Here is a 22,097-nt window from a genome sequence, read left to right on the forward strand (position 1 = left end):
TCACAGGGTGGTTGTGAGAAGTAAATCAGCTATTATCTACAAAGTGCTTAGAGCAATTCCTAGATTCCAGCCCTACAGATAATGATCAGAATAATTATTTTCCCAATTCTGTCAGGGTGGTACATAGCTCGTGCCACGCTTGACGCGTGCTAAGGAAGTCAATTCATGTCATACAATAGATGCTTTCAGGCACTGGGGATTAATTCTTTCATGAGAACTTGGTTGAGAAGGAATAGACATAGAAAGAGTTCAATAGATATTAGCTATCATGGAAATTTTCTTCAGGAGATCGTGAAGGGGCGATTATGTCACGCCACACACAGAGCAAGGATCCTAAAAACCCTTTCCACATCTTTTCAACCGAAAGTTCTTTCTCCCCATCCCTAACCCCAATTCACAAAACGCTAACAAAGGAAATTTCCTCTATATAAGTAGTTTTGTCAAAAGTTTCTTCTTATGTTTGGCAAAATGAAAAACGTATGCATGTGTTAACAAGCTCTGCTTGCTTACTATACGCCAGACACAGATATTAACAGGTTTAAGATGAATAAACACGCTGCCTGCAGCACACCCCCACAGGCATCTCCAGCTGGGTTTTAAATACTTCAAAGCTTAAATTTTCAACATTCAGCAAAACTTTTTTTTTTTTTTTTTTTTTTTTTTTTGCAGACCTCTTCAACAGACTGTCAGAAGTGAGTAACATAAAGTTTTTGAAATCTCATGTTTGATACTAACTCTGGGTCATAGATTGAATCTCCAAGGTCAAACAGACAGGCAGGAGGATGGAAAAATATTACCATATGTAAACCCTGCTCGATTATCTTTGCATCATCTTTTTAAAACAGAGGTTCTCAAAATGTGCTTCCAATGTTAGTAGCCCTGGCATTGCCTGAGCCCCACCCCAGATCTCCTGAATCAGATACCCTGGAGGTGGGGCCTTTTAATTTGTGTTTTAGCAAGTCCTACAGGTTATTTTGATACATGCTAAAATTTGAGAACTGCTTCTCAAGCAATATAGACTCAGCTTAGTCAGTTAAATCAGTGTTAAAAAAAAAAAAAAAAAAAAGAGGTCAGAATTCCAGGCAGGATTTAGAACTTATTTTCTCTAAGTCAGTGTTTCTCAATCTTGGCTGCATATTAAAATTACTTGAGGAGTTTAAAAAAAAAAAAACAAAACAAACAACCAAATGTTGGTGTCCCAGTTCCAGAGATTCAAATTTCTGGGACTGGCTTGGGCTTCAGGACTTTTAAAAACTCCCCGGGCGATTCTGATTCCTGGCTGGGGCTGAGAATTTATTCTGAGTCACAGGTGGTATTCAAGAAGGATGGAAACTGTCATCGTCTTCAAACTTGGTATTTTCAGGGCTTTATTTTCTGGCACTAGTATTTTTTAGTACCTCAAGGAGATAATGAGTCTGTATTTATTCCACTAAAATGCAAAGGTAAACACTACTTAGTTTATTATTACTTAGAATAAAATTTGGCAAATGATTGGACCCTTCAGTGCTAAAATGGTATTAAGAGTTAGACTCATCTCAGAAACGAGTTGTTACAAAGTTAATACTTTTTTCCTCCACAGCTTCAGAATCTGTTGATATTTTATTGCTTGAATATGCATAGGTTGGCCAATTATTCTTTCTCATAAAATCTGTTGTTAACCTGCCTTTTGGATCAGCACCAGCTGATGTCATCTGTAATTCACCCATCCTTGGTCTGGCACGGGGCATGGGGCTGTTCTGCATAAAGGATCAGCTTGCAGTGGTCCCACAGCAAATGCCCCCACTGACGATCCCGCTGTGTGGCTCATGTCACTTCCCTACCCCAGGGGGCGACCTCGGCCACCCCTGCTCTCCTTCTGGTCCGCTGTCTTCATCCAGGGCTGCTCCTGTCCTGCTGGTTGCTCTCTGTCACCTTCCCGGCCCCCTATCTGGGCTCCCTTCCCTCTGACATCTTAGTTTGTCTGACTTTCCTCAAGTTCTGGACTTTAACTTCAATGCACTGCCAGCCAATATGAATTTTTTTTTCTTCTGGACCTACCAAACACACAATTACTTTATAGTCATAGTGTCTTTTCATCAAATTCATGAACAGAAATATCTGTTTACTTCCACATTTTAGGATACCCTGAGTTAATACCGGATCCATGTTGAGGCGAGTAATAATACATCTTAGAAATAGGACTCCTCCTTTTGGACCCCAACCCTCTGGGCACCCTAACGTCTCCCCCCGCATCCTAGGGAAGTCAAAGGGCCCCATGATGTCTAGACTCAGTCTTTCTCTCTCCCTTTTGAACCAGATTGCTCAATTCTGGTTTCTTTAGTGTCTGTCATTTGCCTCATAAAGTATTTGCAAAACACTGTGCAGAATCTTCAATTCAATCTAATTCATTTGTACTGAAGACTTAAGCTTTTTGCCCCTTAGGCTGTGAGCTGCAGATCTACCTTTACTCTGGTCCAAAGCAGCCTCAGAAGTCCTGCCTGGGGACATGGGACACTCCAGATATCTAAGTTTATAGGATGTGATTCAGACAACTTTCTTCAATTCATGTGGAATTAAAGCTTTTGTATGTCAGCGTCTACCCAGAATAGAGGTGCAATTAGTATCTGCTCGAGCACATGTAAGTCCTACATGTTTAAGCCCTGTGGCTTGCACATACCAAGAATTCAACAAAATTTTGTCCAATTAAATTGACTACATTCAGTGTCAATCTCTCTAGACAAATCCGTCTCCATTCTAGTTGACAGCGGGCCAATTGATTTTTCTTTGGAGTTGAATTGTCAAGTATCAACAGGATAGTAGTAAATAAGGATTAAGAAAATAGAAAATACATCAAAGAAAAGTTACAACGCTGTTTGTACATGCCTCATATCCCTAAGTAAGGGGGAAATCCTACCACTGAGACTAGCTCTGGGCCAAATGATACAACAGGCTGGGAAGAAAACTGGCCTCGTTACGCTTCCCCTTTTAATGACCTTCTTTGCTATGCTTTTCCCTTCTTTCCTGCCCCTGAAATACTCATTGTATTCAGTAAACTGCTGATAAATCTTCTCCTGAGGACTTGTGATGTCTGAATTTTACCTGGGGGATTCTTGATGACTTTTGCATATGAACCTCGAAGAAACTGATTCTAATGATGGATTTCAGGTATTATGGCAGGCAGTGGGTGAGACATTTTTGCATAGAAGGACCTGTCTTGAGTCTCTTGAATTCTACCAACATGTGGACAAATCTAGACTTGACTCATCACTTGGTTTATTCCCTATAAACAGGATTACTTTGATAGGTAGAATAATGGCCCCTCAAAGATGTCCTCATGCTAAACCCTGGGGAATCTGTGAATATTTTCCTTTACAAGGCAAATGGGGAATTAAGATTGCATACTGACTAAGATTGCTAATGAGTTGACTGTGAGATAGAAAGATTATCCTAGATTATCTGGATGAGCACAATATAATCACAAGGGTCCTTTTAAGTGAAAGTGTGAAGCAGAAGGTCAGCATTAGAGAGATTTTTGAAGAGGCTACACGGCTAGCTTTGAAGAGGGAAGACAGGGCCACAAGCCAAGGCATGCAGGCAGGCTCTAAGAACTGGAAACACAGCTCTGCCAATGCCTTGATTTTAACCTAGTCAGACCCATATTAAAACTCTGATCTCCACACCATAAAATAATAAATTTTGTGTTATTTTAAGTCACTAAGTTTCTGGTAATTTGTTATCCAGCAATAAGAAGTGAATACAGTAACTGAGAAATTTATTTCAATTCTTTGAGTCTCACTCTCTTCATAAGTAAAATGGGGATAATAAAAATCACTGATTGCTCTTTGGATAATCCAGTATGGTAGCTAGGGGTAAATTGCTGGTTATGTACAAAGTGTAACAGCTCCCTGTCTCTTCTGTCTGCAGGCCCGCTACCAACCTGCCACTACAAATTTTGCAATGATGGCTACATTCAAAATTGAGGTTATGTAATTAACAGCTAATTGTCTATTAGATGTAATAGACTTATCTCTTAAATGTATCAGTGTAAATTTTTATAGTGAAGGAAAGAGAGACTGGTAAAATAAGAGGTGTCAGCAAATACTGAAGAAACTCTGTTACGTACAGCTTACCAATGTAAAATGACTTCTGAGCTAGCAGATGCTCTGAAGAAGCATGCCAGGAATTCAAAGTTCAAAAGATCATTATAAACCATACTTTCTTTCCATTAATACTAAAAAGGGAAAAGGAATGCTAAGGGGGGTCTTGGTCTCATCAGCTCTTAAAAACAGCAAGACTGCAGCTTGATTCCACCTGTTAGCCTGGAAGAGAGAATGCAGATGGGTCCAAAAATATTTTAAAGATATTTAGACGATTGAAGGGCTAGACCTACCAGTAAAAGAAATGAGGATGACAGAGACATTGCATCGGATACAGACACCTCACTGCTGTGAGAATTAAATGCCAAATCAAATTACCATTCAGGAGTAATTGAGAAGGTAACAAAGTATCTTCAGCCTCTTTTCATAGGATTGCTTAAGAGGCCAATTTTGGAACTGGTAGCAGGAAAATGTTATTAACTTACTAAGGTGTAAAACTGGTTACCAAATAGTGACATCCTAGGGTCCCACAGGAGAAGTCTGTGTGTGTGAGCGTGTGTGTGTGTGTGTGTGTGTGTGTGTGTGTGTACTGGCCTGTCTCAAAGTAACTGATGGGCTAAAAATAGAAATATACATAAAATGCTTTCTGAATTCTACTTAATAAAGATACTAAATCATCATTAAAATACTAGAAGGGGTCTATCTGTGTATATTATCCCTAAGGAAGAAATAAGGATATGGAAGAACCTGTATTAAGCGGTCTTGGTAGATTCTATGCTCTTTTTAATCCATGTTTTTATAATTGTGAATGGACTCAATTCATTTCAGTCTTTTCATGGAAAAGTGCTTTCAAATTTGAAAATTATTTTTAATTTTTAAATAAGTCATAAGACTGAAAAACTGTGCCTACATGAGTGTAATAAACTGGTGACTTGATCAACACATTAAAAAATTGACTCTTCTATTTAAAAGACAATCCTTTCTCTGAAATCTCAAAATCAAATGCTGTATTGTTTCTACAATTTGAAAGGCCCTGTAAACATGGTCTTCACCACAATCACTGTATAAATTCATACAGTGAATATTTAATTAAGCAGGTAAAACAGAGACTCATTTATTTCTAGCCACCTTTATCACATCACTTAGCAACAACATTTATTTAGAAGAACCTCTGCTGTAAAATGTTTTGCTAATCTACTTTATCCTTTACAGTCCTACTTTTTGCCCAAATTAAATGAAACAGATGTCAGGTATCACTGAATTGACTTTGTACATTTTCTTATGGATGTTGACTTTCCCCACGTACATACTTGAGGTAGAGATGGGAATAGGGAGGGGAAAGGGTGAGCAGTTTTCTTGGCTTTGTCAAAATGCTGTAGGAAAAGGGGAGTGAAGTGAGTCTATTAAGAGTATAAGTTCATTCAGTTCTCAGTGTTGTCTAGACCATAAATCAATAAGATTCGGTGTGCTTATTATAATAACTAAGTCAAAGAAATTACAGCATCTATAAAACTGAAATGTCTAAAAGCTAAACCTCTAACCTAGAAACATCCAGGCATATACACATAAGAAGAGGAACTCCATCTTATAACAAGGAAGACAATGAGTTTGATGTCACCGTGAAAGCCGACACAAAGAATATTGGGAAAGTATATGTTCATATACACCTGTGTGTGTTTGAAAGCTAGCTAGAAGAAGAGACAAGCTTTTATTTTCCATTCTTTCCAACTGGTAAGACTATTCTATTTTGCCTTAGATTCTTCTCCTGCCTTCCAAAGATACTCCACATACAACCTTAAGAGAAAATCGAAACCAGCAAGTATTTACCGTCGATATTTATTCACAACTTCATCCCGTAAATATTTGCTGACCTCCTACAAAGTGCCATGTGGAGACTAAGCCCTAGACAAGGAGACAGGAATATACATAAACAACACTTCTGATGCTGAGAGCAATTTTCTAACAATTAAGGACACAAATCATTGAATAATGACCAATCTGAGGGCAAAGTCATCGGAAGGGGTTGTTCCTGTGTCAAATCATGGCCCGGGGAAGGTATCCTTTAGCTTGTGAAAGCTGTGTTAAATAAAAGATGACATCAAAACAAAAGATTATAAATTAGTGATTTGTTGAGTAATTTGTACTAAAACATTATATTGTAAGCACTGCTTTATATAAAATATTTATTTATATAATAATATAAATATTTATATACTATGTTATACTGCGTAGTATATTAACAACCTTCTTATACTATGCTACTATTATTTGTGCTGTCACTTACCTCACTTGGTAAGTAATTATATTCATGAATATATATATTCACATTCATAAGTATGTATATATATAATTTTACAATTGACAATGATGTAAATTATTACATAAATCAATTTATGGATATATAAATCAATATTTTGAGTATTGTCCCTGGATACAAATGTAAGTAGTTTACAGGAACATGGAGGAAGTGATGTCTGACCTTAATCAACAACAGGGGCAGAAGTTAGGGAGAAAACATACTATTGGGCTAAAACCCTTGCAGGAGCAGTGGAAGGATGCCTGGGAGGGAAGGAAAGGCACATGGCATGTGCGGGAATCCTGAAAAGGCTCTGTGACTGGATGGATTAGACTCGGCCAACTGGTACATCAAGACGAGTCTGAATTTTATTCTGTGCCAAGCAAGAGACCATTGAGAATTAGAAAGTAAAGACGATATCAGAGGATTTGCACTTTAGAAAATTAACTGTGGGAGCAGAAGGAAGAACAGAAGTTTTTTTAAAAAAAGATAATTAGTATTTTTAGGTAACTATGGAAACAGTGTATATCTGAATCAGAGGAGAAAATGACAAGAGATGAAGAGCTCCATTAGGAGAATCACATTGGAATAAAGGCATTCATTCACTCAACAAACATTTATGGATCAACTATATGCTCTAGGCACTGAGGATGCATCAGAGAAAAACAAAGGTGGAAAACAGAGATAGTTCAAAACCCAGAGAGGGTTCTCATGGATATCACACTATATTCTAGCTGGGGAAAATGGCTAACATGCATGCCACTCATTATTTTAAGCAGTTTGCATTCATTAAATCATTTAAGATAAACCTCAGTGTGATTCTAATGGAAGCAAGAGCCATAAAGTTAGTGAAGGCATCTGATTCAACATAAATTCAGGAAGCAGGTAAAATGGACAGATTTAGTAACTGGATGGACATGCATGGTGAAATAAAATGGTCCTTGAGGTTTAGGGAGCAAGAGAAGGTTTTTTTTTTTTTTTTTCCCAATAGTTAATGACAATTTCTTAAATGGTTAAATATAACCTCTCTTTCTTAATTCTATAGCAATGATGCAATGCATTTAATCGTGGGCTATTTCCATGTAAAGTAATGCAAGAGAAGGATTGTGGGGGCACAAAATGGTTCTCCCCTGCCTCTTGGATTTCTGAAGTCTGCTGACCAGTTTTACCACTTTGTTTTCAAGTTCTGAAGTGGCTCTCTTGAGCTATGCTTGAAAACACTGTTTTCAGTGTTCTCAACTCCTGCCTCTCCCAGCTGTGGAAGTGGCGTTCAAGGCAACAGGTAGGGCTTTAGCGAGATGGAATGAATAGACCTTCCTGGGCAGGGGAAAGCAGCGGAGAAATGGAGGGAGCTGGCCTTTCTGCTCTCTGTCTGGAGGGAAGCGGCCAGAGCTCTCTTGAAACAAAAAGAGGAGAAATGTGTCCTCGCTTCCTTCATCAGAAGATACCACGAGGGTGCTGTTCTCCAAGCGTACTTCAAATGAACGTAAAGAATACAAAGTAGTTCTCAACTGAAAACTAAACATAGCTAATGGAATTATTTTTCCCTTAATCGTTTCCTTTTAATTTCTTAATACCAAGAATACTAATAGTCTTTGCAAAAAGCAAATCTTATGTGAAATGGCATTTAGCCATAATTGAATAACTTATTCTGGAACCTTCTACCATAACAATATAAGAATTCTAAACATAAACCATTTCAAGGCACACTGTTTTCGTATCCTGATATTTATCTTCTCAAGAAAAAAATTGCTTATGTACCATGATTTGGCAATTGATTTTTGATTCTTAGGGACAGAAATGGATAATAAATGGATGATTTTAGTAAATTTACACTAACAGTTTAAAACAAAATGTTAAGGAATATTTTTACCCCCTCATTTACACAAACATTATTGCTCCTAGGAAATGTACATTCTGAGATCAATCTACATTTGTGAAGAAAGAACAAAAGCATCCATATTATTTGTGCGCATGGTTCACACATTCATCACTTTATCACAATAGATGTCAGTTTTCCTTACTTTTAATCAGGATTGAGTACGACATTCGTCCCTTTGACTTCAGTGGAATATTTTAGAAAGACCCGTGGCTTTAATTCTTATCAGGTAGAAACAAATAAATAAAGCTGTTAAATAAAATCTACATACAACCCAATCATTATTCATAAGAACCTTGGAGGGACAAGATTTTAAAAAGCAGACGATTTTCTCATCATACCACAGGAAAATAAGATTTTACATTTTTACTACATGGAATCAAGAAGTATCTGTTTACTACAAATCATTTGTACAAGCAATATTCAGTGGTTAAGGAACAAATTAGAAGCTACATATATATACACACATTATATATAATATATATATATTATATATATACACACACATGACACTTATTTCCCAATGACCTAGAGGGAGAATTTCAAAATACACGCTTTTATTACTTAAATTCACTAATTTCCTCAAAGATGCATTTATTTAATTGCTTTTTCTTTATAATACTGACTACCTGGAGCATCTGTCAGCCGTGTGAGTGCAGCGTTCTATACTAAATGTATTTAGGTGATTCCAAGACCTGAACAAACATGGTATCTTATCACTATCTTCAGCTGATATTACACTTGCAATCAAAACCGTCCTTTGAGCCTCACAATTGCTAAATCCAGATGTTTACTCAAAGCAGGTTACTATATTTAACCTTCAAGTTTATACAACTTTTGCCTCCAGTGAGAGAAATAAAACCTGAGCAGTGGGCTGGAGAGGCGCAGTGCTCGCCCTTCCATGATTTGACCCAAGGGAAAACTCATTATTATTAGATTAATGAAAATCTTAGCTTAGCTACTTACTAATGGTCAAATAACTTTGGAAGCATTCTTAGCCTTTAAACTCAGCATTGAAGAAGTATTCATTATTTTTCAGTTTTCATCCCTGTATCCCCCAGCTCTCCACCAAGAACAGACAGTCAAGCTGTATACACAGCTGCTGTGAGAAAGAAAAAAAAAAAAAAAAAAGGAAGAAAGGAAGAAAGAAAAGGGCAGAAGGAGAAGGGAGGGAGGGAAAATAAGCAAGAAAAAAAAAGAAGGTAAAACAGAAAAGCTCCGGAAACTCTCGTTGTGTGCAGCAGCAAACTGTACAGTTGTTACTACGCAGCAGGACCTGTGCGGCAGGAATGGTCTTATTTCCATGAATCATCTTACTTAAATGTTCGAAAGAACCTATTAGCTAAGTACTGTCATTGTCCCACTTTACACATGACACCAAGGCGAAGAAGTGCTCGGTGACTTGGTTCAGGGTCACATCACCCATCTAACCGCAAAGCCTGTGCCCCTCACTTCGATGGAGAGGCAGATAAGCAGGGTCAGGAGGTCGGCCTTCCTGTGTACACATTTCAAGGAAGTAAGACATCTCATCATTAATATGTTTGAAATGAACATAACTTCCTCCCTTAAACTTCTTCCATGCCCCTCTACTCTTTTCCACCTCGATGAATGGCAACACCACGCTCCGCTGGCCAGGAAACCCAGAATCATGCTTACATTCTCTTTTTTCCTTATCCTCTAATCCAGTCCACCAATAAGTCCTACAGATGGAGATGTGAAATCACACAAGCCTGTTCTCTCCACAGCACGACTGTCTTCCTGCATCAGCCTCCCCTCAGTGTCCCTGTTTTCTCCTTGATGCCTCCTCTTGACTCTACAGCTACAAGAGTCATCATCTGAAGACATAAATTGGAACATGTCGCTCGCTCCCTTGCTTTAAAGCAAGTTGTGGGGGTGGGGGAGGGTATAACTCAGCGGTAGAGTATGTGCTCAGCATGCATGACGTCCTGGGTTCAATCCCCAGTACCTCCCTTTAAATAAATAAGTAAATAAATAGCCTAACTACCTGCCCCCACCAAAAAATAAAACACTTTGCAGGGGGCAGGGGCTTCTCCTTCCCTTACAACAAAAGTTACATTGCTGCCCTGGGTTTATAAGGCTCTGCACCATCTGGCTCCAGTCTAGCTCTCCAGCATCGTTTTGTCCCACTCTCTGGTTTGCTAGTTGAGCTCCAGGCTTGTTGGTGCCCTTCTGATCACTTGAACACACAAAGCTCGATGCCTTCGCACATGCTTTTCCCTCTGCCTGGAACGTTCCTTCCTCCCTTCTTCCTGTGGCAGCTTTACCTCATCCTAAGTCTAAGCTGAAATATCACCTTTCAGAGGCCTTTCTTGACAGCTGCATCTCTACCTTGGATCTAATTATAATCTCCACAATATTTTAAATAATGTATAAATGTTTTATTTGTCTGCTGCTTTATCATCCATACCTATCAGAGCCTCAGGGCAAAGATCACGACTGGTATGTTCATCACTGTTTCCCCAGATCCCAGTAGATACCTGAAACGTAGTGGGTGCTCCAAAAATACTTGTTAAACAAGTCAATAAGTAAATGAATAGGGAAACTCTTTTTACCAAGTAAGTGTTGCCATAGAAACCCTGAACCTTCTCTTCATTGCACTCTGGTTCTCTGTTGTATTCTTAGAGGTTCTAGCAAACATAGGAACATACTCATTACAACTGTGTACCAGACCACTGAGCAGCACCTTGCATTCCTGCCAGCCACCCAGGGCAAACTTAAAGAGACAGATGGGATGTTTTCCAGTTATGTAATATATACGACAAGTAAATATTTGATTTGAGATTACGGTATTTTAATCACTTACGAAAGATTTGCTTAGTTTTCAAAAGGTGATTATCATTTGTTTTGAGAGTAAACACAGAATCGTGCTAACCCTCTAAAAACATATCTAATAAGGATTCATACTCATGGGAAGATTTAATGATTTAAGAAAAGTTTCCTCTGAACTAAAGCAGATAAAAGCAGTACCTCCAAATGACATATACTTTTGGAATGAACTGAAAGACTAATAAAGTTTAGTTTACACTTCTCTATTTAAAAGGCACGGTTTCTTCCATGGACACGGTACAGGTATTTTATAGACTCATGCTTTTTTTTAAAGGTAAGGATCTGGCATAGAAAGACCTGGATGACTTGAACGGTTCTGATAGCTCAACGAAAGAAGAAAGGCTCACAAACGTTATGCCACTGTGGCCAACACCTCTTCCCAGGGTCGGCATTCTAGTCGATCCGTGCTCTCATACAGATTAAAAATACTTGTCTCAGTGCCTGCCATTACTTCACCCTCTTATTATAACTCCCTAAGGCACTCGTATCTTTCCCCTGGTTCTCATGTCACTAGCAATTAATTTTATTGCCAAGAACGCTTGCTTTTTTCTCTAAGCTGAATATGTCTGTATAATCTTCTAATGCTTGTACTCAGACCTCGTTTTCCGACTTACTGCACTTACTTATATTTTTCCAGCGCTTGCTTTAAATTCAAGCTAATTATCAAGAATGACTTTGCCTTAAACCCTGACGTTGGTTGTCACCTTCCAGCAAAAACATGTGCTCCTTCTAGCTACCGTGAAGAGCTTCCAGTCTCCTTGGGTCTGAGTATTCAATTGTCAAGTATGGAGTAAAAATTTGAAAGCTTTGTCCTTAACTGACATTTCATACACAGAAATCACTTTGCAGCTTCTTCTACTACGTCAAGAAGCTATTTATATCTTTTAATAGCATGTGAATTAAGGATGCTGGCAGATGGAAAACTGGGCACCCCGAGGCACAATCAAAGACAGTGGCAACACATGTCTGGCTACGGACCAGACACATCGTCATGGCCCAACACGTATGTCACATCTGACATCCCAGTTTCAGTGCCAAAACCCGGAGACAGACTACCTAAGACGGCATGCCCATGTCATGCGGGAGCTCAAGTGAGGAAGCAGCAAGCCAGTGTTCACAATGGAGAAAAAAGGAGAGCGCCTTCTGCGTGGTGCACCAAGGCAGATGATCACATAGCCTAGTTCTTCCTTCTGCCCATCAAGAAGTAGCTTGAATCTGCTGCTGAGGCTTTGAGACTTGAGTCAAGCAAACAAACAAGAGACATACAAATGTATACAATGCCTTTGAATTTCAGTGATTTATAGAAAATGTCTATTTCTCTTTAAGTTTTAAAATTGTGTAATAATTTATATATTATGCTGGTAACTTTTTTTTTCCCCTGAAAAGAATTCTTTAAGAATAATGTGAGCTCCGAGCTGGTGGTTCCTGTGAATCATTTCGATCTTAGGTGTATTTCATGGAAGGTTTCAAAGGCATTTTCAGAGCGGTTTGTTTCATGTGTTAAAAAATGTGAAAGCTTTACTAAAAAAATCTTTCTTGGTGCCACAGGGATTTAAATTAATGCTAGGATAAGAGAATGCTCTAAAGGAATGCAGAGGGTCCCTTGGAAATTGTTTATAGGAGCTTTTCTTAAAATACTATTTAACTGATCCTTATATTAGAGCTTCTTTTTCCCATTTGTCTATTCATTTACTTTAATATTTGTTAAATATTTACTGTGTGTTCACCTCCTGGTCGACACTGTGGTAGAAAGATCAGTGACACGTTTTTGATTTGAAAAAGTTCCTTCTCTGCTAATGGAGCTCTTCACATTAGCAAACAGTCAGACTACAACAGTCTTACTGTTAATAAAGGTAGGGACAGAAGCACAAAAAAGGGCAGGACTAACTCTGTCATCAAGATGTTGGGAGCAGCTCCGGAGAGGGGATGACATTTGAAGGGAAGGTTGAAGGGTTATTAACAGTCATTAGGGCTGAGGGTGGGGCATACCTGGAATAGTTACTTGAGATGAGCTTTTACATCACAATGAAGAGCTGGAGGGGCCCCTGGGAGAGAAAACAAAGAAGGGACGGGAGCTCTGGCACGTGAGCTTACGCTACAGGAAAGTGACAGCGCGTTAAGTGCTGAGGAGAAATCAGATAAAAAATGCTCTGCTATGAAGGGGGTAAAAGAATGCGTGCTTTTTGCTCCCCACAAAACTCCAGGGTACTAGATCTGGAATTTGAATTAGAAGAGGCAATTATCAAAGGAGGATATATTTCCCAAGTCTGTATTATCATCATCATCATCATCATCACTATATGGAGTTACCCTTGAGAAGACATAAAGGGTGAAAATAAAAGAAATGGAGGTTGCTTTAGCTAAATCCATGGGTGACAGATGCTCATATACAAAAGCTCCTTCCACGAAGCCACAGGTAACAGGAGCACGTCTCGTAAGTCCGATTTTGACTTTATAGGTTGTTACTGTGAGTCTGCATGTGTTGACTGGCCCTAGAATTCCTGGATGGATGACCTATCTTGACATAACCTTCTCATGTTTGTCACTAATGTTCCAATAAACATATTTCATTACTAAATGATCACGTTAAGAATTACCCTATGGCAGACGTTTTAATTATGAATTTAAGGGCTACATAACGTTTTGTCGTGTTGCCGTCATTACTAAAAAGCTTTTTCTATTTTTATTGACATTTAGAATAATTTCCAGATTGCTATTTTTAACACGATGAGACATGTGTGCCTGTTACTTTTTGCTTCTTTTGAGCCATCTCTCAAGACATGGAACGTTATAGCCTTCATGACTGCAACTACGTATTCACAGATGGTTTTCCAACTTCATTTTCTCAGTATACAAGGTCAAAAGTAGTTTAGAAGCATACCTGTTTCATCATAATCCCTGAAGTGATTTTTTTTTAAACAAGTTTCTTTGTAATTTAATTGATAAAATAAGTATAAAATGTTACCTGAAGGCTGATTTAACTTACGTTTAATTTAACTTTAGAAAGACTAAATATTTTTCCTCATGTAGTTAGGAAAATTACAGGATGATATCAGGAAAGAATGCTATAAATGTTGGGATACAGGGACCTTTAACGTATTCTAAAATAAAAATGTACAGAACTTTGCATTCATCAGCTGATCCTGCTCTGACCTCATTCTCATCTACTAAACATTCCTGAAAATTCAGTCCAGAGAACTCAGAAAAATTCAAGTCTTCCTCCCTCCTATGTCCATCCTGAATAAGTATCAAAGTTACTGTTTGGGGAAAAAAGTCTGGGATTCATATTTGCCTCTAGCTGCCTCGTTGTGCAACTAGAGGGAGATCAGTTATCGGTATCTGTGATGCTGTTTCTTCACCAAATAAAAATAATAATTTTTTGATCATGCTCACGGGGAACTATGAGGGCAAAATTGCATAAAGAAAAATAAATAATAAATCATATATAGGTTTAAGATTGAATTGAAAGAATTCCGCTATATGAGGACCTATGTGCATGAAGTGTGTGTGTGTATGTGTGTGTGTATACATGTGCTATATTAAACAACATTCATTGAGCCCAAACACAGTAGCACTCCGTAAGGTGAAAACCCTGACTTTACCTATTTTTCAAATAGTGTACTCTTTAGTCCTGTCGTTTGGTAATTGCTTCAAAGTCCTTCAAAAACTAAAAAGCAGTAACTCTCTCCTAAGCATCCTCCCATTAGGGCCATCCCATTAGTAGTGAATGGTCCTAATCTGTTACTACATTAGAACAGAAGAACTCGGTGGCTAGCCAGGTTCTTAGGATAATATAAAGAAATCTAGAAGAAAAGATGTTAGTTTTCTGTTCCCCTCAATCTCCTCTCCCCATCTTCAGTGCTGATGTTAAAAGCTATATCTTATTTTTAAGGTGATCTGAGGATTATATTTGCTCCAGTCATTTTCCTTAGACAGTCACTATCCTAAAATCGATCGGGTTGGCTTGAAGAAAGTGAATTTAGTGGACTGGAAGGAGAGTTGGTAGTAGCGAGTTCTTGGTTTTATGCCGCGGTGTCTTGACTTGCTTCCCAGACGTGACATGCTAGAAGCATCTTGTATATTTCATGGGATGGTTCATGGGTAGGCTGACTACAATCATATAAAGATAATAAATCACCACAGTTGAATTCAGTAACCAAACCCTCCCGTCCAGAAAGCCTGTCATCACTTAGATGGGAAAAGTAACTACCAGTGAGGGAGCTCTGGTACTTCCTGGATGGATGGGCATGTCTGGGGAAGTTCCCTGGCTACTCTGAGACCTCGATTCTGCCAACTGAGAAACAAGGGTGATTTTTGTTCTTAAGATTCAAGGACCTGCCATCATTCCTGAGACATACATATCTTTGAGAAATGTCAAATGATACCATAAATGTGTCTTCACAAACATGTTTTCTAGTTCATGAAATTTACATTCGTAAGTTTGGAGATTTTGAAAATAAGTGTTCATATTAGTCTATAAAATAGATTTTTTCTAGAGTATATTTTGCTAAAATTATTGACTGTACTACTAGAAGATATAATAGGTCAGAAAAAATTCAAAATTCTTAGTATAATATTATTTTTATAGAAAGGAAGAGTATCTTTATTTTTTTCTTTTATCACAAATATTGCAATTTTTTTTTTTTTTTTTACTTCTGTTTGGCAAAATACCTCACATTTCCCAGAGAGGACATTCACTCAAGATACTCTGTAAGTTTAAATAGCGCTGCACTTCTCATTTAAATATTAGAATATGTTACAAGACAATGCAAAAATCTTTGAAAAAGTATCAGATTAAAACTATTTTGAAGTATATATGTGACGTTTTGTTTTTTAATTTTGCAGATCTCTGTGCTCACTCTGTCACAGGGACGTGTTCTTGCATCAGGAGAATTAAGGTAAATTCTATCCCACGGTTTGTTTGCCAGCATCTCCCCGAGCCCTGTAAGTAATGCCACGTCAGCTAGGAGAAGCGTAAAGGACAATCTCTCTGGTATTTTTCTCTCTCACATGAAATTCTAGCTCTGAAAAGGCTCTTGAAGTGATTTAGTTCCTATTTCCATAAACACAATCTTCAGAGGCTCAGCCACATTTTCAGTAAATCCCAAAATAAACCCAGTCTCCTCAGCTAGTCATTCTTCACTTAATATTTTGAAATATGATACAGCATGTTTTCCAAAGTTTGAATACAGACCAAAATTTTAAAGTGAATGCTACCATTCCATTCAACTAAGGAAAGAAATGTGCAGAATAATAGGATGTATAAGAAAGCAAGCAAGAGAGAAAAAGCAAAAGATAAAAAGGGTAGAGGCGATAATGTCTTGGAATTGTAGTCACTGGATTTCAAACTTTTTTGGGTAATTTTGAAGAAAATCATACTTTTGCTACTGAGGTTTATTCAGACATTCTCACAGGTATATGTGGTAGTTTGAGCCAATAATTTAGTCCTTAACCAATAATTTAAGTCCTTAATAAGGATTTGAATTATTTCAGAGCCTCACTCTGAAGTTTACTTACAGTAGAATTTCCCAATTGGGCAGCAACATTCAACAAGCAGATTATGTTTTCCTTCTCAGAACTTGGTTTCATACTAAGATTCATTGAACAATATGTAGAATACAAAAGTATGATTTGGCTACTAAAAAAGTAAAGGCACGAAACATATTAAATTTATAGTAGAAATCTTATAGCTGAACCCACTTTAACACACTTCTTTTGGCCTCTCTAGTACACACTAGCAGATGTCGTCTTTCAGAGATGTGATCCTGTTACATCCAACAATATTTTAAACAAGCGCTATTCGATGCTTCAAAAACTAGGAAGAGGAAGCATGTAACTTTTTGAGGTCGATGAGAGAATAATGTGCCGTTTTTATAAACCATCCTAAGGAAAGCAGATGACTGGGTCCTGTTCACACAGCACACATTCTTGCTAAGGTTCTTCGGCTTCTCCTGAGAGTGTTTGAGAACACAACATCTTTACATTCAATCTAGAAGTGGCCAGCTTTTCTCCTGGTCTACAGGGTTAGGGAGAGATCTGAGGGCTGTGAGAGGCAGGCAGGGCTCTGGGGGAGCAATGACGATAAATTACTGGGGAGACTTAGGTCACAGGTCGTATTCTAGTCTCTGCAGTATTCAGACATCACCAAGGAAAAGTTTTGCTAGACTAAGTCACAAAATCCCCCAAACGAGGATAATCATTAGACACATTGAGCTTGGTGAGGTGAACCATCCATTTCTTTAGCACAGATTTCTCAGTGAATGCAATGAATTATCCATCAGCACGAGTCCACATAGCACCCAAGCAAATTAGAAAAATGCACCCTCTTTGGGCAGAAGCAGCGAAGTAGGCAATGTGGCTTACAAGTGGGGCTGGGCTGGTTCCAACATCCTCTTGTCACCTCAAGCAGGCAGCTTTACACAGAGCATCATATGAACAACTGGACATGGGGATCCTATTCATATAGAGCTTTCCCTTCAGTGCTTTACAAATAGTAAGGCAAGAATACCGTAACTAGAACATGTATTCACAATCACTGCAGAGTAGTACTGTGTCAGATTGAGAATGTAAGATTGTCTATAGCAAATACCAAGTTCACCCAGTATAAATTCAGGTAAGCATAAAATATTTGATACCATTTCCTTGTACTAAAGTTGCCAAAGAGCAATGAGTAAAAGTCACTCTCCCTGTTTATGCCAACAGCAGAGTGGACACTTACCACCATCTTCAACTGTAAAATGGAATACGTCACTTGTAGCATTAGCCCCTTCTCTTAAAACATAGCATATTTTCATATCGTCAATGTCAGCTAGAAAATAACCAAAGAACAAGATGATTAATTACTAGGGCAAAACAGGTGACTCATTATGTATAGTAAATCCTATTGGCTATTACTTTTCTGAACCATGTTTAGATCTCCTTCATCTCCTAAGGGAAACGGTGCTATCTCATTTCTCATATCTCTAAGCCCCTTGATTTCAGCTGTCCCTTGGAAATCAGATCCCTTACACAGACAGAGTGTAAGAGTTAGTTTATAATAATAGCAAGGTGTTGTCCCTCCCAATGGTATTTGCATGTTCATGCACCAAAGGAGTGGCTATCTAAATAGGGAATACGAGGTTCCGTGACAGGTGGTAAGGGAGATATTTTGAGGCATGGCAAATTTCCTGGCACTACTTAAGTCACACCCCTTTGCCTCCCTGTAGGACTAGCCCTAAGAGGAAAGAGGCGCCTCTGCTCTACCTCAGGCTAAATTTCCTCACCTCTTGTGGTATAGAAGACTGTAAGCTCTCCAAATTTTTAAGAGGAAAATGAAGGAAATTTTTTTTTTTAATCTCACAGATTGAAATTACTATCACGACCCAATGCCAAAAAAAAAAAAAAAACAAACTTAGGACAGAAAACATCAAATAAAAGCTGAAACCCTTCTTCAGAATGAAAATTTGTTCTGCCTCAGAAATGCCTTTTCTGTTGTTTTCTGTTCCAGCTATCGAATTCACTGGCATAGTTTGTTTTCAGTATTGACTACAGCACAGTTTAAGAAACTGATTCATCTATTTTATGTTTCTCTCCTTCATGATGCCACACAGACAATATAATAAAACAAATATTCTGTTCCATGATACTCACAATGGACTGCCATTTGATCTGGGCCAGTCAGTAAGTGGTTATTTCCAAGGCTACCTAAAATCAAGATCCTGGCTAAAAATTGCTTCAAACAATGGAAAGTAATATTGGTCTCATGTGTGCTCTTCGTCTCCTAAGATAGCCCTCATAAGCTCATGCTGCGGGGCTGAAAGGCATTATATATAAGACAATGATTTCATGAGAACAGTCGCAGGAGAGGCAAGGCATTAGAATCAACAAACTGCTCCATGAATTTCCGTAGCCCCACTTCGTAGATGTGAAACGTACGCTGTCCCTTGGCTCCCACAGTTTTGAAAGATGACTTGCACTTGCTCATCACCAGGGGGAAAATCAGATTTAAGAGCTGACAGTATCTTCTTGCTGACGGACATATCCAAAGGGGAAGCAAGTTCAAGATATTTTGTTCTTTTTTAGCATTTCATTTCTAACTCTACTATAATAATTTCCTCAATTTCTGCCTCTTTCTGCATGGCTACCTTTTGTAGAAGATTGAAACTTTCTGGCTTTTTTTTTTTTTTTTTCCCCATCTTAACTTCCCATAGTCCTTTGCTCAGGGTCTAATATTCAGTAAAGGCTCAGATATTTCTTAATCTAAAATGAAAGAGCCCAGAGGTCTGGAGGCCCACACCAGCATCTCTCCGACTGCACAGATGGTGTTTCTGCAGGGGTAGGGAGTGAAGCCCCTGCACAGCTCTTTACCTGTTTACTCTCACAGTGCTTAACTTTTCCGACCTTTGATTTACCAGTTAAGGAATGAAGTGAACTCTGTTCTGACTAGAGGTCTTTAGCATAAAGATACCATCTTCTGGACACGGGGGCAAGATCTTTGTCCAATGTTCCCATTCCTCCTTTAATTTTTAAGAAAAATCTAAAGGCTCTCCTCCAAGAAAGGAAAAACCTCCAATCTCTGTATCAATATTTTCTTGTATTTAGGAGCTAGTTTCATTGAAATAAATTACTACTTCAAGACTGACTTGTAAGAACTTTTCTTTTTTAAAGTAACGAGAACATGAATTCAGTTATAAGACATTCAAGTGTCAATTTTTCCCTCCAGGTTAGGTCTGAGCTATTGATTAGATGAAACAAAAGCTAAAACGCTTTTCACATTAATAATGCATGATTCCAAAGGGGGGCTTTTTAAAATCTCAAGTAAGGAAAGACTTTGATCATAACGCTGTTATACTACAGATATCTCTAAAAATAAAATAAACGTATCCTAAAAAGATACATAAACACTCTCTTCTTAAGGCACAGAAGTACTAGGAAGAGTAAAAACCAGGTAGTCAAAATGTTATCTTCTTGAAGTAAACATTTACCAATTAACTAGTTCACCTTCTCAATGTTCTACATGCATCAAATTTATTTCAATTTATCTACACAATCATTTCATGCTTTGTTTTTTTTTAAGTCTAAATTCATCGACACTCCTGGTACCCACTGTCTAGTTACCTATGGGGAAATTTCTTAAAGTGATAATTCTGAAATTAGCCCCCACAAGATATTATTATGTATTTATCATAGGGAGAAAAAGAGTCCAGGTACTTGAGACAAGCGATTTAGACCTGGGGTAGAGGAGGTTCGGTGAGGGGCATCTTGCCAAAGAGGCAAAGTCTGAAATAACTAAATAATTTCCTTAACTTGTCTAATTCTATCTTGTTAACTTTTTCTGATAGTGAAAATTAATAAGTTATAGAAATAATCTTTTTTTTTCCCTCCTAGGGACTATTCAGTCAATCTATTTGGCAATAACTTCCCCAGCCATATGTGCTAAGTTGACTTAATTCAGTGCATTGAAAATCCATCAAAATATAACTAAGCTCATCCTTTCATGACAAAACAAAAACAACTAAAAAGACAGGACAGTCTTCACTTTAGACACGGCTTTTACTTCCGCTACAGCAAGAGCAGCCATGGTGGCTCTATGATGGAACTTTCTCCATTTTTACTCACTTATCTAATGTCCGTAAATTACTGCTCTGAACCAAACTCCAGCCTCAACATGTTAAAATGGGTCCCGTGTGATTAAACACCAACAACTTTCCCAGTCAATATTTGGGTTCTTATTGGAGTGTGATAATCTCTTAAAAAGGTAGTCTTAAAAATTTATCTTCAATTTTTATAATAAACTTACAACTACTCTATATTTACAAGTGACTATAAAAAGTAATCACGGTGACTCCAAGTCAGTGAGAGACAGAGCAACAGCCTGTAATGAAATAGCATGATTTTTATGGCTCAATATTTAGGAAATAATATTCCAATATTTTCAGCTCTTGGACTTGGTCCACAGAATTTAAATTAAATCATTTACTTATTGTCATCCAAAAATTCCTTTTTAAAAAAAAAAGTCTCTAAAATGAGATTTATTTTTTCTGGTCAGAGGAGTGGTTTGCAGTAACACTTTCAGTCCTCTAATATATTCCTTTCATCATCTTCACTTTCCATGAAAATAAACCAGTCTAAGATTGCACGCATCTCTATCCTAGGAAAGCTTTCACACACAAGTTTCCTGCTGGTCTGGCATGACACTTGGCACTCTGAGGTTTTCCTGTCCCTGCAGGCCCTAGGATATATTCAGGCTTTCAGCCAAGAGTCAGGAGGTTGGAGTGTGGGGCTATTTGCCAGCATCCAAAACAGAGAAGCAGTTTAGTTTCACACTACACTTTGTGACATCCACGTTTATTAAAGCATTTGTTATCTAAGAGCACAACACTGCTGCAGGAAAGGAACACCCCCAGTGGGATGCCCTAGGGTTTAACTCCATCTCCATCCACAGAGCCCGCACAGGACAGATCTGGTTTCCATTCTGACAAGGATGAGACTTTCACGAAAGCCACCCAAAGCTCTTTGTAATAAAAGTCGCACGTTCTAGAAAGCAGAGCTCTAACTCCCAGGCCAGCAGGTTGAATGGACTTCCCCCTTCAGTCACTGAGAAACTGCCCAGGTCACCTGCCCTTCCTGTCTCAGACTGTGTCCACACACAAAGAAAACTGAGGTTAGAAAAAAATGCTTTAGCCTCAAGAATGCAGATGGTTGAGGCAATGGTGTTTGTTACTGTGTTTGAAACAGGGCAGAGGGAGGTTTGAGATGAGAAAATAATTTCCTCCTGTGACTACTAATCTTGTTAACATATCTTCTGATTCTTAACAATGAAATGGATATGTATTTTGATAACAGACTTACTGTCTTCTTGTACATCCTTAAGTATACTTTCTTTTTTGTGTGTATGGGTCATAGTAACACTCCTTGCACATATAATAGTTATAAATCTAGATAGGTGTTTACCTCTTATGCCTTTGCACAGGTGTTAGCCTAAGGAATGAAAACCTATAAATATGATACAATCTACAAA

At 38.1% G+C, this 22,097-nt stretch overlaps 1 protein-coding gene across 1 annotated transcript in view; it reads right to left on the minus strand.

Moving 5' to 3' along the window:
* The window catches only part of FREM2 (FRAS1 related extracellular matrix 2), a 136,942-nt gene that overhangs the window by 108,847 nt on the left and 5,998 nt on the right, over positions 1–22,097 (minus strand). Inside the window, exon 2 of the mRNA XM_031465926.2 lies at positions 17,817–17,906. Coding sequence (XP_031321786.2) covers positions 17,817–17,906 — 90 coding nt within the window. The remainder of the gene's footprint in view (positions 1–17,816; positions 17,907–22,097) is intronic.

Source organism: Camelus dromedarius, chromosome 13 (assembly GCF_036321535.1).
Source record: "Camelus dromedarius isolate mCamDro1 chromosome 13, mCamDro1.pat, whole genome shotgun sequence".
In the NCBI taxonomy this organism is placed as follows: Eukaryota; Metazoa; Chordata; class Mammalia; order Artiodactyla; family Camelidae; genus Camelus; species Camelus dromedarius.